Source organism: Schistocerca nitens, chromosome 4 (assembly GCF_023898315.1).
Source record: "Schistocerca nitens isolate TAMUIC-IGC-003100 chromosome 4, iqSchNite1.1, whole genome shotgun sequence".
Lineage (NCBI taxonomy): Eukaryota > Metazoa > Arthropoda > Insecta > Orthoptera > Acrididae > Schistocerca > Schistocerca nitens.
In genome coordinates this window covers 222,432,787-222,448,837 of record NC_064617.1, presented here as the reverse complement: position 1 = coordinate 222,448,837, position 16,051 = coordinate 222,432,787, and the positions used below count along the sequence as shown (strand labels likewise).

General features: G+C 39.5%; 1 protein-coding gene across 1 annotated transcript in view; it reads right to left on the bottom strand.

Moving 5' to 3' along the window:
- LOC126252221 (dynein beta chain, ciliary) overlaps positions 1–16,051 on the bottom strand; it is a 769,797-nt gene that overhangs the window by 215,384 nt on the left and 538,362 nt on the right. The window contains exons 53-56 of the mRNA XM_049953092.1: positions 14,472–14,660; positions 8,993–9,232; positions 3,674–3,907; positions 3,313–3,439 (exon numbers count right to left, since the gene is read on the bottom strand). Coding sequence (XP_049809049.1) covers positions 3,313–3,439; positions 3,674–3,907; positions 8,993–9,232; positions 14,472–14,660 — 790 coding nt within the window. The remainder of the gene's footprint in view (positions 1–3,312; positions 3,440–3,673; positions 3,908–8,992; positions 9,233–14,471; positions 14,661–16,051) is intronic.

Here is a 16,051-nt window from a genome sequence, read left to right as displayed (position 1 = left end):
AAAGTGTTAAGTAAGAGAAAAAAGAGAAGAAAAAACTAACCACTGTTGTTATAACAATATACAAAATGGGTGACATAGTTGTAATTATTATAGCTAACATCAGGAACAATATGTCAACACATCATATAGTAAGTAGAAAATGCAGGTCATAATCACCTGTATGTAAAATAGGGGGCATGCTGACATAGCTAACAGAAATCTACCTCAGAAGCAACGAAAAGGAATAAAGATTTAACCACATTTATATTAAAGATCTACCCCTATGTGTCATCACAAGCATGAAAATTACATTTACATCTGGCATACTATGCCTTCGAAGTTACAACACATTATTAAGGTAATTATTATTTCATTAAAACCAGTATATACATCAAGTATCCTTTATGGGTTTACAATCATCCTTGTGAATAATTCAGTTTCCTCCAACACATCTATAGCACATGGAGTAATACAAAAGATACAACTTATCAGTCTTACTACCCTCACATGTAACTATCCATAAAAATGAAAGTAAAAGTGAATGGTGTGCAAGGGTAAAATATTAAGTAAGAAAACTGAGCTGTGAAACTCACCAACTTAAATTTTAACAATAATAAAAAAATTATGCTGCACACTAACAACATATGATTTGCCATCACAAGCATAAGATGAGTAAAAACTGTAAGGTGTAGTCATCACAAGCATAAGGTAAGTAAAAAATCACAATTCCCAATCTTCAAATTCTAAAATAGAAAAATATGCTAACACAGTTATGATCAGCTATCATATTCAGGAAGCAACAATAACAACATAAATATGAGAACAATTTATACTACTATATAACCCTGTTGTCAACACAAAACAGAAAGAAGAAAAGCTGCTGGAATGGAAGATTACAAGATTCTGTCCTCGTAAACAAACCCTTGCATCCTATATTCTTAAAGATGTCAATAAAGTTGTTGAGATAATGTTTAATTTTTAAATCAGTTCATTCATTTAGTATTCTTTATGGGTGTACAATCATCTCTGCAAATATTTCAGTTTCTCCCAATAAGTTCATGATAACACTATTATATTCACAATGTAACAACTGAATTTGATCAGAGATGTTCCGTGTGGTGTGATGGCATGGTTTTAGATGCATACCTAATGCAGATGAATTGCTCAGATATGTGTGCCCTTTAAACCTTGTTCATAATTTTCTACCTATTAGGCCAATATAAATCTTAACTGTAAGCAATTCATACTGTAAATACCAGATTGGTAAAAAATAGATCCTTGTTCAGTATGATGTTACATTTTCATCCCTAACCCCCTCTCAGTCTGAAATGCCAAAGTAATATTGCTTCTATTAAAAATTTGTTTTATCTTATCTGAGACATTGCCAAAATACAGCAAACAACATACTTAGGTACTGGTTCTGCAATAACTTCTTCTGAAGTAATTTCATATTTTTCAGTCTTGTCTTTGGGCTTTGATTTTTTGCTCTATAGTTTATCTATTAACTGTGGATCATACCTGTTCTTCAAAGCTACATACTTTAAAGTGTACCACTACACATTGTTCTGACAGAGGAAGTCTGATAACTATATCTGTAACACTGTGTAGAAAAGCATGCTTGTAAGATACTGGATGACATCTGTTACTATTGATAATAACATCCACAGTTATTTCTTTCCTGAATATGTTGAATGGTTGTGTACCATTACATTTTGCAGTTCTCAAATTTAAGAAAAAGAGCCCATTATCTGTCTCTGTTTTGGTGTAAACTTCAATGAATGATGCATGTTCCTGAAGATCCGGTGTAAATTATGTACATCACTGGTATCACCATGTAATAAAATGATCATATAATCTATGTATCTTCTGTAGCATACAAGCTTTTAACAATGGCAGAATTATTATTCAGTATTTTATGTTCAATATCATCTAGAAAGATATCAGCCTGGATGCCTGCAAGACAGCAACCCACTGCCAGCCCCTTGAGTTGTTTGAAAAATTCACCACTGAATGAGAAATAGTGATGGGCTAACACTAGTCAATAATTGAACTACTTTTGTAATTTGTGGGATGCTAAGTTAACCATGTTATAGAATGTTCTTCCTAATTAATTCAGCGCATTCTCTCAAAGGTACATTGGACATTTTTCTTACTTAATCTTTTTATCTTCATATACCATTCACTTTCATTTACATTTTTATAGGCTCTCACATGTGAGACTAGTAAGATTCATTAGTTGTACCCTTTGTATTACTCCTGATTGCTGACATTATCTGTGTTAGCATATTTTCCTATTTTCTAATATGAAGATTACGACTTGTAATTTTTACTTATCTTATGATTGTGATACTTAGGACTTGTGGTTTTTACTTATCTTATGCTTGTGATGATAAGTTTATCTGTTATTGGTGTATGTTACAACAGTGTCATGCACTTTTTATATCATTGTTAAAACAAAACATATGTTGGTGAGTTTCAAAACGCATTTTCTTACTTAACATTTTATCCTTGTATACCATTCACTTTAATTTACATTGTTATCGACGTTCATACATGAGGCTACTAAGACTGGGAATTTGTACACTTTATGTTACTCCTGTTGTGTTGGTGGAAACTGAATTATTTGAAAGGATGATTGTACACCCAGAAAAGATACTTTATATACATTCTGATTTTCATGAAATAAGGATTACCGCAATAACTTTGTTGTCACTTTGAAAATACAGGATGCCAGATTTAAATGTTATTATCATGCTCCTACAACACCTTGTCTTCTGCGATCCCTATAGTTTTCTTGTCTTCTGTCTTACAATGACACATAGTGCTAGATCTATAATATAAATGTGGTTCTCTCTCTCTCTCTCTCTCTTTTTCAGCAAAGTGTAGTACACTATTGTCAAAAGTACAATTCTGGCGAAAAAATGCCAAAAACTGAATTTGTTATTGCAGAAATAAAAGTTGAAAAGTGTTGTTAGATCTCTTTTGTTTTTCTGGTGCTTATATGAGAAGCTCCATAGTGTCTTGAACCAGAGTATAGCAACTGATTAGGGAGCCAGGATCACTCACATGGCGACAATGTTCCACAATATCAGCTGTTTTCCAGCAACAGTGGCTTCAGCACTGTTGGTGTGCATTCTTTTTAGAATTTGGACATTCACAACACAGTACTACAGTCTGATTTTCAGGATGGAATCTAAGGTTCTACTGTTATGCCTTTTGACAAACTGGCATCTGTGTTTTGAATACATATACAGTATGTTCCAACAACAATTTTTTTTAAAAGAAAGTCTATATCTACAAATCAATCTCTAAGAGTTAATTTTTTTTACTCACCAACTGCTTTTTCTGTTGACACTTTTTCAGTCTCTACTCTTACAACTTCAATCAGTGCATCTGCTGCCTCATTCTTTTGTTTCAGCTCTATTTCCTGAACAGCTAACTTGGCTTTCAGATCATCAACCTAGGATATTACAATCAGTAATAAATATTTTTTTTTTTTAAATCCATGTTGAATGATACCAATAAAAGAACTAGTCAAAGGGAACATTATCAAAGACCGTAACAAATGTTAGCAGTAATAAGGAGTTGGTTGTTAAATTAAGTGCACAAATATTACATAAAACTTCAAATTTAATGCAAAGGTTGTCTTTTTCCATATTCTGTTATTTACTGTACACACAGATCGTATACTTGCCTGCTCAGCAGTGCTCTTCAGTTTTTCCAGTCCATTCTCAAGACGTTCTACCTTTCCATGAAGTTCAGCACTTTTTTGACAGAGGAGTTTGCCATAAAGGCTAATTTGTTCTAAGAATGACTTAGGAGTTGTATAGTTATATCGCCGCTCATTCTGCAGGTACACCCGTGACATAGAGTTCACAGATGTGTGCACATAAGCCATGAACCTGGCTGCAGACTCTAGGAATTCTTGCTAAAAATGAATAAATCAAGAGAAATGTTAAAAATGGATGTGAGTTAAAGGAGTTAAATTAATCAAGCATATTCACAAATTAATCGTGTGGCTCTGTGGTTTAATTGTTGTATCAAGACTAAAAATTCAGAGGTTTAAAGTTCAATCTGTAGTTGGTCTTACAACTTTTTCTGTCAGTTACCACTTCTTCCACTCTCACAATACTTAGTAAATGCTAAAATGCCAAACTGTAGCACAGTTTGTATCACACGTTAAATAGAAGGCTCCATACAACTGGATTGTAAATCATGTGATAAATTAGAAGAAGGCAATAGGTTAGCACCTCCAATAGGACTGTGCCTTGTAAAAAACTGTGGTGCTGAGGTAGTTTTACTTACATACTAATTGATTTAAAGAGTGTGAGTATAGGGTGATACCCTGGTTATTTTATAAACTTTCAGGGGTGATGGAGAAGGGTAAATCCATCAATTTGAGTTCAAGACCCTGGTCTGGAAATGACCGAGTCAAAATTTATAAAGAAAATCATTCTGATACCTATGACAGTGGAATACATGTATCACTACCATTTACTGCTAAGATTTTAGGATAGGCAAATTTCAGAGTTGGTAGTGTGCGCCAAAACAAGAAAAAAAGTCTAGTGGTGGTGGTGGTGGTGGTGGTTAGTGTTTAACGTCCCGTCGACAACGAGGTCATTAGAGACGGAGCGCAAGCTCGGGTTAGGGAAGGATTGGGAAGGTAATCGGCCGTACCCTTTCAAAGGAATCATTCCGGCATTTGTCTGAAACGATTTAGGGAAATCACGGAAAACCTAAATCAGGATGGCTGAAGACGGGATTGAACTGTCGTCCTCCCGAATGCGAGTCCAGTGTGCTAACCACTGCGCCACCTCGCTCAGTAAAAGTCTAGTAAACATGGGCTCTAAAATGCATACCTTAAGAGCAACAAGCGCTTGTTCATCTTTGATACTGTGAAACACATCTCTTCTACTGCAAGTTCTTCAGCTTCCATACTTTTGGAGAAAGTAACATGGATCAAAACAAGAAAAAAGTGTCCATTAAATATGGGCTGTAAAATGAATATCTTAAGACCTATGGTCACTTGTTCAGTAGAAGAGATGTGTTTCACACTAGCAAAGATGAACAGGTGCTCACGGCCCTTAAGGTTTGCATTTTAGAGCTCATATTTACTGGACTTTTTTCCTTGTATTGGTTCACAGTATCTCCTCCAGAAACATGGAAACCAAAGAGCTTGCAGTAGAACAGATGCGTTTAACAGTATCTAAGATGAACAAGTGCTCATAGCTCTTAAGGCCTGCATCTTTACTAGACTTATTTTTCTTGTTTTGGCCCATACTACCACCTCTGAAAGTTGCCTACCCAACAATATTAGCAAAAACACTACCAGCACACATATTCCACTGTTAGAGGTATCCGAATGATTTTCACTTATAACTTGCAACTCCGTCGTTTCCAGACCATGGGCTCATACCTCAAATTGATACATTTACCATTCACCATCATCCCAGAAAGTTGGTAACATTATCACAAGCTTGCAACATAAAAATGGCAATAAGTATCATATAAAATTTTTCAGCAGGTCCAGGCTACATTGCGTGAAAAAATATGCACACTTACCCCTTGATCACTCACACTCAGGACACCACTTTTCAAACTAGTCTGAATGCTGTTACACTGACAGTATGCTGAACTATCTATACATGTGAAAATATGAACCAATATTTTTTTAAAAGACGTATATGAATGTTTACACTAATAGTCAACAGAATTAGACATCCCTTTCAACTAGTGTGTAGCACTCCTTTCCATGAAGATGTCAGTGGTAACAAAGCCATATGGCATGAACTTCAGAACACCACTGTGACTTAATGACATTCAGCCAGTACCCACAAGACATGAATATTTGTTGGAGCTGTGTATATAGCATGCTCATTTTGCTCAATGGTAGCCTAGATGAGATCCAGTGAGACTGCCTATGGACTGTTTTTCAAAATTTTCTTACAGAATTTGCAGATGACAATGTGGTGCACTGTCTTGCAACAGGTTCAAATCTTATGCAATGTGCTGTAGGCCAACAAACATACGCACATAACTGGACAGTACTTTCCTGTATCACTTGCTAGTGAGAGCTGTATCAGGGGCCTATTTAGTCTCGTGTAAGCAGGCCCCATATGGTAAGGGGCCTATTTCGTCTCGTGCATTCAAATGGTTCAAATGGCTCTGAGCACTATGGGACTTAACATCTGAGGTCATCAGTCCCCTAGAACTTGGAACTACTTAAACCTAACTAACCTAAGGACATCACACACATCCATGCCCGAGGCAGGATTCGAACCTGCGACCGTAGCGGTCGTGCGGTTCCAGACTGAAGCGCCTAGAACCGCTCGACCACACCGGCCGGCCCACATGCATTAATGATGGTCTGTTGATGAGCGACATGCATCAAGTGATGTGGTTTTTGGTATACTGCCACTCTACATTAGCGAGCACCAATGTGTACTGTGACTTTTAGAACTTGGGGACTTTTTTTCCATACATCAGAGCATCCAGTAGCCATCATCCTATGTCAGTAATAATCTCTGTAGCCCAATAACAAGAAGCTGGCTGTGGATGATACCACTTATCATCAACTATTGCACCCCAGTAATGAAACAGTGAGTGATTTGCTGCACTGTGGGTTGTGTTTCTTCTGTTACAATCTGCAATACCAAACACATCCTCCTATCATTGATACAGCAGCTGCCACTGACGGTGGCAGTTTTACTTGAACTGAGGTACTCACAAAATACCCCTTGACAAGGCATGCTGTGAGAAACTCAGTGTTGCGTGTCCTTGGAGATGGAGTGTGCAATTCATAGCACACCTAGTACCTGCCCATAATCAGATCCAGTGATATAACATGTCTCGCTATTCCTTCACTTGACTGTAAACCTGATGGGCAGTACAAGCTCTAATGACATCACAGTCATCTGACTTGTGAAACTATTCCGTTCTCTATGGCATCACTTCTCCATAACAGCAACAACCGAGCAAGGTGTTCCAGTGGTTAGCATACTGGATTCATATTTGGGAGGATAACAATTCAAATCTGCAACCTGCCATTCAGGTTTAGATTTACTGTGATTTTCAAAAATTGATCCAGGCAAATGCCATCTTTGAAAGGGCAAGGCTGATTTCCTCCCGCATCCTTTGACACATTTCAAACTTGTTTTCAATTTCTAATGACCTCATTGTTGATGGGATATTAAATACCTCTCTTCCTTCTTCTTTTCTCCAACACAACAGCTATGTATATCAGTTCCTTATAAGTATACACCGAGCGAAGTGGCGCAGTGGCTAGATACTGGACTTGCATTCGGGAGGATGACGGTTCAATCCTGCGTCCGGCTGTCCTGATTTAGGTTTTCCGTGATTTCCCTAAATCGCTCCAGGCAAATGCCGGGATGGTTCCTTTGAAAGGGCGCAGCCGATTTCCTTCCCCATCCTTCCCTAATCCGATGAGACCGATGACCTCGCTGTCTGATCTCCTTCCCCAAACAACCCCCCCCCCCCCCCTTTATAAGTATATAGCTTCTGTGCAAAGTTTTTACTCAGCTTAAGTTCTGTTTGTATTCTTTACAGTGCTGTACTGTAAGAGAAGCCTATGCTGCTACCATATTTATTTATGGATAAGAAATCTGTCAAATCAGCTATTTGGATCCTTAAAAAGTCCTGTTTTTATGAGGGTCCTTTTTAAAGTAAGAACCTATTTATAATGGAGTAGGAGAAACTATTTATGAATGTAAATTGTATCACAAACTACAATATTCACGTTTTTTTCATTTTTCAAAATAGTCACCATGAACATTTAAACATTTGTCAAGTCATGGGACAAGCTTTTGGATCCCAGCATCAAAAAACTCTGCCACCTGACTGTTAAACAAGATAGTTTCTTTCAACATGTCGTCAGTTTCCAAGCACTTTCCACCAAGCAATTCCTTCAGTTTTGGAAACAGATGAAAGTCTGATGGTGCTAAGTCAGGGCTGTGTGTTGGGTGATCCAGCAATTCCCAATAAAACTTGTCGAGTTGCGTCTTTGTTCTTGCCGCAGAGTGACGTCGAGCAATTTTGTGAAGCAGAATGCCACCGCTGGAGAAGCAGTCTCTACTGGCAATTTTGAATAGCACATCTAAGCTTTGATACTGTTTCACAGTATCTGTCAGCATTTATTGTCATTCCTCTTGGTAAAAAGTCTAACAGAAGAAAGCCTTTCCAGGCCCAAAACACCATGTCTACGATTTCTCACAGTGATGGTTCTTGTTTGAATTTTTGTGGTTTCGTCAGGGAGTTTCAATGATGCCTCTCACTGGATTCTGTTTATTCTCTCAAGTGTAGTGCACAACACACGTTTCAGCACCATTCACAATGTGACTCAAGAACTTGCTCCTATTTTTTATTAAAGTATTACAAAATAGTAACTTGAATTATGTAGTGTGATGTTACACTTGGTAGAAATTAATCATCCAATGAAATAAATGCAACTGAGTTACAAGATCAGTGTTTCTATTTCAAATACAGTAGAGTCTATTTATACTAAAACTGTACAGCATTGAAAACTGTCCTGGAGGAATTGACAATGTAACTTCAACATCAAGTAGATTGTCGTGACCCAAGACAAGTAAAGTATTATTGACTCACTCGGTATTTTGCACAATTGTGGAGTTTGCTGTGCTAAACTCATATAAATTGTGACTGCACATTCGAATTTCCAGCTGAGAATACTGAATGACATTTCAATATCAAATTATTTCTCCGACACACAAGTCGCTAATGTGGCGTCAAATCAAAAGACTTGCACCCGGCGAACGGTCTACCCAATGAGAGGCCCAGTCAAGTCACACGGCATTTACATCAAATTATTAAAGGAGCGGTACACAAAAGTAAATAGCTTCTGGTCATAGCTTCCATCTGTTACAATTTCTTAATTGTGAAAAAATGAAAATTAGTTACTACGATCATCCATTTAACTGAAAGCAATTAAACTTCACTTCTCTACACATTCTATAATTTTCTCATGTTTGCTACTTACGGGCAAAGGTTCAAGTTCTCCAAGGAATCTTTTAGAAACAGACACTAACGCTTCCTGAGGCCATTCATGGAACCAGTTAATTGATGTGGAGTTGATAATAGCTGGAAATTTCCTAGCACGTATTCTCAGAGTTGAACCCACAGGGGAGAAGCACAGTACTACTTTCAGCTGACGACGCACACGATCCACAAAGAACTTCCAACAGTTTTCACGAGTATCAAGAAGGCCAGCACCTTTCACCTGAAATGAAGAACACATGCTTGAGAATGAACAGATATTGCCTTTTATTTTTATTTTAAATGGTATGTAAACGAACGACTGATGTGGGTAGATTTGACAGTGTCTAGCAAGACAATTAGGATTGTGTCAATATATTCGCATTGTGAAGGGACAGATCAAGATAAGATGGATAGTTATTATGAGGCACTGAGTGATGTGGTTGTTAGAGTAAAGGACAAGGACAGTGTTCTGCTCATGGGTGATTTTAACGCCAGGATTGGAATTCGAACAGAGGGTATGAAAAGGTTATGAGTAAATTTGGAGAGGAAATGAGGGCCAACAGGAACGGGAAACAACTCTTGGATTTCTGTGCCACTATGTGCTTAGTAATCACAAACTCCTTTTTTAAACATAAGAACATTCACCGGTATACTTGGGAAGGCAGGGGAACCAGATCTGTCATTGACTATATAATAACAGATCAGGAATTCAGGAAGGCTGTGAGGGACACACGTGTATTCAGGGGATTCTTTGATGACACTGATCATTATTTAATCTGCAGTGAAATTGGGATTGTCAGGCCGAAAGTGCAGGAGGTCAGGTCCATATGTAGGAGGATAAGAATGGAGAAACTTCAGGATAAGGAAATCAGGCACAAGTACATAACAGCGATCTCAGAAAGGTACCAGTTAGTTGAATGTAGTCAATTACAGTCATTGGAAAAGGAATGGACAAGGTACCGGGACACAGTACTAGAAGTGGCTAAAGAATGTGTTGGAACAGTAGTGTGTAAAAGTAGGATGAAGCAAACAGCTTGGTGGAATGACACAGTCAAGGCAGCATGTGAAAGGAAAAAGAAGGTATATCAAAAATGGCTACATACTAGAACTCAGGTAGACAGAGAAAGTTATGTTGAAGAAAGAAACAAAGCCAAACAGATAATTGCAGCATCCAAGAAGAAATCTTGGGAAGACTTTGGAAACAGGTTGGAGACTATGGGTCAAGCTGCTGGAAAACCATTCTGGAGTGTAATTAGCAGTCTTGAAAAGGGAGGTAAGAAGGAAATGACAAGTATTTTGGACAGGTCAGGAAAACTGCTGGTGAATCCTGTGGATGCCTTGGGCAGATGGAGGGAATATTTTGAAGAGTTGCTCAATGTAGGAGAAAATATGATCAGTAATGTTTCAGATTTCGAGGTAGAATGGGATAGGAATGATGATGGACATAGGATCACATTTGAGGAAGTGGAGAAAATGGTCAATAGATTGCAGTGCAATAAAGCAGCTGGGGTGGATGAAATTAAGTCGGAACTCATCAAATACAGTGGAATGTCAGGTCTTAAATGGCTACACAGGATAATTGAAATGGCATGGGAGTCGGGACACGTTCCATCAGACTGGACAAAAGCAGTAATCACACCAATCTTTAAACATGGAAACAGAAAAGATTGTAACAACTACAGAGGTATCTCTTTAATCAGCGTTGTGGGTAAAATCTTCTGAGGTATTGTTGAAAGGAAAGTGCGAGTATTAGTTGAGGACCAATTGGATGAAAATCAGTGTGGGTTTAGGCCTCTTAGAGGTTGTCAGGACCAGATCTTTAGCTTACGGCAAATAATGGAGAAGTGTTATGAGTGGAACAGGGAACTGTATCTATGCTTTACAGATCAAGAAAAGGCATATGACCGGGTTCCTAGGAGGAAGTTATTGTCTGTTCTATGAGATTATGGAATGGGAGGCAAACTTTTGCAAGCAATTAAAGGTCTTTACATGGGTAGTCAGGCAGCAGTTAGAGTTGACGGTAAATTGAGTTCATGGTTCAGAGTAGTTTCAGGGGTAAGACAAGGCTGCAACCTGTCTCCACTGTTGTTCATATTATTATATTTATTATGAGGTACTGAGTGATGTAGTTGTTAGAGTAAAGGACAAGGACAGTGTTCTGCTCATGGGTGATTTTAACGCCAGGATTGGAATTCGAACAGAAGGATATGAAAAGGTTATGGGTAAATTTGGAGAGGAAATGGAGGCCAACAGGAACGGGAAACAACTCTTGGATTTCTGTGCCACTGGGTGAGATTAAGATATGTGAACACAAAATAAGCAGTCTTGCATATGCGGATGACTTAGTTGTGATGGCAGATTCGATTGAAAGTTTGCAAAGTAATATTTCAGAGCTAGATCAGAAATTTAAGGACTATGGTATGAAGATTAGCATCTCCAAAACGAAAGTAATGTCAGTGGGAAAGAAATATAAACGGATTGAGTGCCAAATAGGAGGAACAAAGTTAGAACAGGTGGACGGTTTCAAGTACTTAGGATGGCAACATAGTGAAAGAACTGGAAGCGAGGTGTAGCAAAGCTAATGCAGTGAGCGCTCAGCTACGATCTACTCTCTTCTGCAAGAAGGAAGTCAGTACCAAGACTAAGTTATCTGTGCACCGTTCAATCTTTCGACCAACTTTGTTGTATGGGAGCGAAAGCTGGGTGGATTCAGGTTACCTTATCAACAAGGTTGAGGTTACGGATATGAAAGTAGCTAGGATGATTGCAGGTACTAGTAGATGGGAACAATGGCAGGAGGGTGTCCACAATGAGGAAATCAAAGAAAAACTGGGGATGAACTCTATAGATGTAGCAGTCAGGGTGAACAGGCTTAGAGGTGGGGTCATGTTACACGCATTGGAGGAGCAAGGCTACCCAAGAGACTCATGGGTTCAGCAGTAGAGGGTAGGAGGAGTCAGGGCAGACCAAGGAGAAGGTACCTGGATTCAGTTAAGAATGATTTTGGAGTAATAGGTTAAACATCAGAAGAGGCACCAATGTTAGCACTGAATAGGGGATCATGGAGGAATTTTATAAGGGGGGCTATGCTCCAGACTGAACACTGAAAGGCATAATCAGTCTTAAATGATGATGATGATGATGATGATTAAATGGTTAAAATGTCAAAGAATTTATTTTATATTACTGTCACAACAGGATATTAATACAGTATAGGGTAAGGGCAGTCCATAATAATCTTATCATCAAGTATTTTCCCACCAAGCATGTGGGCCAATGAAGTCTGTTTTTATATATTTGGTTTTTTTCTGAGTCTAACCTAATTGTTGTTCCATATAACAGCAACGTGAGAGATAATACACTGATTGTAGACAGCATGGCTGTTGATAACGAAAAGTTATTAAAATCAATTATGTTTGCTCTCTTTGTACATATATTTTTGGATCTGTATAAGAATTTTAAATATCCACTGTATGTCATCAAATTCTTTACTTTGTAATCACTGATAACTGACCACAAATATACAGAAGTGTGGTAAAATATTAATACAGAAACCAAATTTCATGGTGTTTGCCACATATTCTCATTCTTCAAATTCACTAAATTATTTTTCCTTGTTACAACATTTTTCTTGAATGGAAATGATAAAAAAAGATTGGTGGTTGAAAATGGAGCCCATCACAATGTGTCCAGATGAAGAAACTGTGTTCTCATGATTACAATACTGGAAGTGACTGATGATTGTGCATCACTTTTGATTAATCTGTCACTGGTCAAACAACAAATTCTTAAATGAATAAATAGAAGAAAAATAGAGCCATCATTAATACCTTTGATCATGTTTTTATTCTGACTATAAATAACACAAAATGACACATACATGCAATTAATTTCAACTGAAAAGACAATACTAGGTAATTTAAAGACCTTTGAAGATAACCTTCTAAGAAAGCAGTAACTGAACTTAAAAATTAATAATCAGTTGATTTCTCAAACTACACTCCTGGAAATTGAAATAAGAACACCGTGAATTCATTGTCCCAGGAAGGGGAAACTTTATTGAGACATTCCTGGGGTCAGATACATCACATGATCACACTGACAGAACCACAGGCACATACACACAGGCAACAGAGCATGCACAATGTCGGCACTAGTACAGTGTATATCCACCTTTCGCAGCAATGCAGGCTGCTATTCTCCCATGGAGACGATCGTAGAGATGCTGGATGTAGTCCTGTGGAACGGCTTGCCATGCCATTTCCACCTGGCGCCTCAGTTGGACCAGCATTCGTGCTGGACGTGCAGACCACGTGAGACGACGCTTCATCCAGTCCCAAACATGCTCAATGGGGGACAGATCCGGAGATCTTGCTGGCCAGGGTAGTTGACTTACACCTTCTAGAGCACGTTGGGTGGCACGGGATACATGCGGACGTGCATTGTCCTGTTGGAACAGCAAGTTCCCTTGCCGGTCTAGGAATGGTAGAACGATGGGTTCGATGACGGTTTGGATGTACCGTGCACTATTCAGTGTCCCCTCGACGATCACCAGTGGTGTACGGCCAGTGTAGGAGATCGCTCCCCACACCATGATGCTAGGTGTTGGCCCTGTGTGCCTCGGTCGTATGCAGTCCTGATTGTGGCGCTCACCTGCACGGCGCCAAACACGCATACGACCATCATTGGCACCAAGGCAGAAGCGACTCTCATCGCTGAAGACGACACGTCTCCATTCGTTCCTCCATTCACGCCTGTCGCGACACCACTGGAGGCGGGCTGCACGATGTTGGGGCGTGAGCGGAAGACGGCCTAACGGTGTGCGGGACCGTAGCCCAGCTTCATGGAGACGGTTGCGAATGGTCCTCGCCGATACCCCAGGAGCAACAGTGTCCCTAATTTGCTGGGAAGTGGCAGTGCGGTCCCCTAAGGCACTGCGTAGGATCCTATGGTCTTGGCGTGCATCCGTGCGTCGCTGCGGTCCGGTCCCAGGTCGACGGGCACGTGCACCTTCCGCCGACCACTGGCGACAACATTCATGTACTGTGGAGACCTCACGCCCCACGTGTTGAGCAATTCGGCGGTACGTCCACCCGGCCTCCCGCATGCCCACTATACGCCCTCGCTCAAAGTCCGTCAACTGCACATACGGTTCACGTCCACGCTGTCGTGGCATGCTACCAGTGTTAAAGACTGCGATGGAGCTCCGTATGCCACGGCAAACTGGCTGACACTCACGGCGGCGGTGCACAAATGCTGCGCAGCTAGCGCCATTCGACGGCCAACGCCGCGGTTCTTGGTGTGTCCGCTGTGCCGTGCGTGTGATCATTGCTTGTACAGCCCTCTCGCAGTGTCCGGAGCAAGTATGGTGGGTCTGACACACCGGTGTCAATGTGTTCTTTTTTCCATTTCCAGGAGTGTATTACAGCTAAGGAATGTTTTATTCTCTTCTTTGCAAAGATTGAATACAATTATCATACCTCATTACGAACTCCACCAATGATGTTCTCAACTTCATCATCTGAGAATAAATCAGGAACTTCACCTGATGCTAGCATATCATTTATGAGTACGAGAAAGAGCTCATTAGGAACTTGGGCATCTGTCATTAAGAACATTATGCCCACATTCTTCAGCCCAGACTTCAGGTACAAACCTGACAACTCCATCTGTTAAGAAATGCCATGTTTCATTTATCATTGAACAAGTAATCAACAGTAGATATTAAATGTAGAGAAGGCACAATAAATGTGACAATGTAAGGCTGAAAATATATGAAAATGAACATCTGTGTGGGAACAAACCACTACTAAAAGAGGAGAAGAGGCATTTGGCAGCAAACAGGTCATAGCTATCTTCCACTGCCTTGATACTACAGCCTTTCTAGGATGGATAGTGATCTATCTGGATAATGTGATAGATCTACTGAACATGATTGGATAGTAGAGGGACAAACACCAAGGAAAGGGGTTAGCAAAGATGAATCCAGTGTGGAATATGTAGGTGAGATCCACAGTAAGTGAGTATGGCAGAGAGTGAAGAGTCATCACGAGAAATACTAACAAAGATGGTACAGGAGGAAGATGGATGATCCAGAAATGTCAGATAGAGATAAGTAAAGAAAAATACAAGATAGGATGGAATAGAAAAATACTGTAAGAAATGTGAAGCTAGCGTGAGAGAAAAAGTGTAGAACTGGATGGTAATGGAGCTGAATGTGGAGTCAAGTGAGAAACAGGGATTAACCAAATTTGTGGCTGCATTGTGGGGAGGGGGTGTGAGCTTATGGGAATGAAAGATTTGTTAGAGAACAAAATCTTCCATCTGTGCAGTGTCCAGCTCAGGAAAACTGCTGTTGGTGCAGACGATGAAGTTGGCAGAGCCTGCAGAGCTGCCATTAAAGTGAACCAGATATGCTGAACAGGTGTTCCAGAACTGTATGGTTCAATTGGTATTTGGCCACAGTTTGATGAGACCGTTCATTAAGATCTTTCCCACTACAGGCCATCCACTATTCCCTAAACCATTTTTCTGTGCTCGTGATATGTAAAACTTTTCATCCCCTATTTCACCCCCTTATGGGTTGGATTTCAAAAGACACTGAAACACATATTTCTTTATTCGTAACTGAGTAACCAAATACCAATTTTCGTAGATATGGCTTTAAAAATGCTTTAGTAGTTCTTCAGTAGTGATTTACTTCCAAAAAACTTTTACCCACTATTTCACCCTCTTAGGGGTTAAATTTCCAAAATTGCTGTCTATGGGTTTCTTTATTTCTGACCAAGGAGCCAAATATCAATTTTGTAGGTCTAGCTTCAAAATTGCCTTAGCAGCAACATAATTTCAAAACCCTTTCATCCCATATTTCACCCCTTTACGGATGGAATGACGAAAAATCCGTTCTTAAAAAATGGCTGAAGTTTTTCAACACCATCTGCAAATTTCAAGTTTCCATCCTTAGTAGTTTGGGCTGGGTGATGATGAGTCAGTGAGTGAGATAGCCAGTCACTCAGCTGAGACAATGCCTTTTATATACAGAGAGAAAATGATTTCAAAA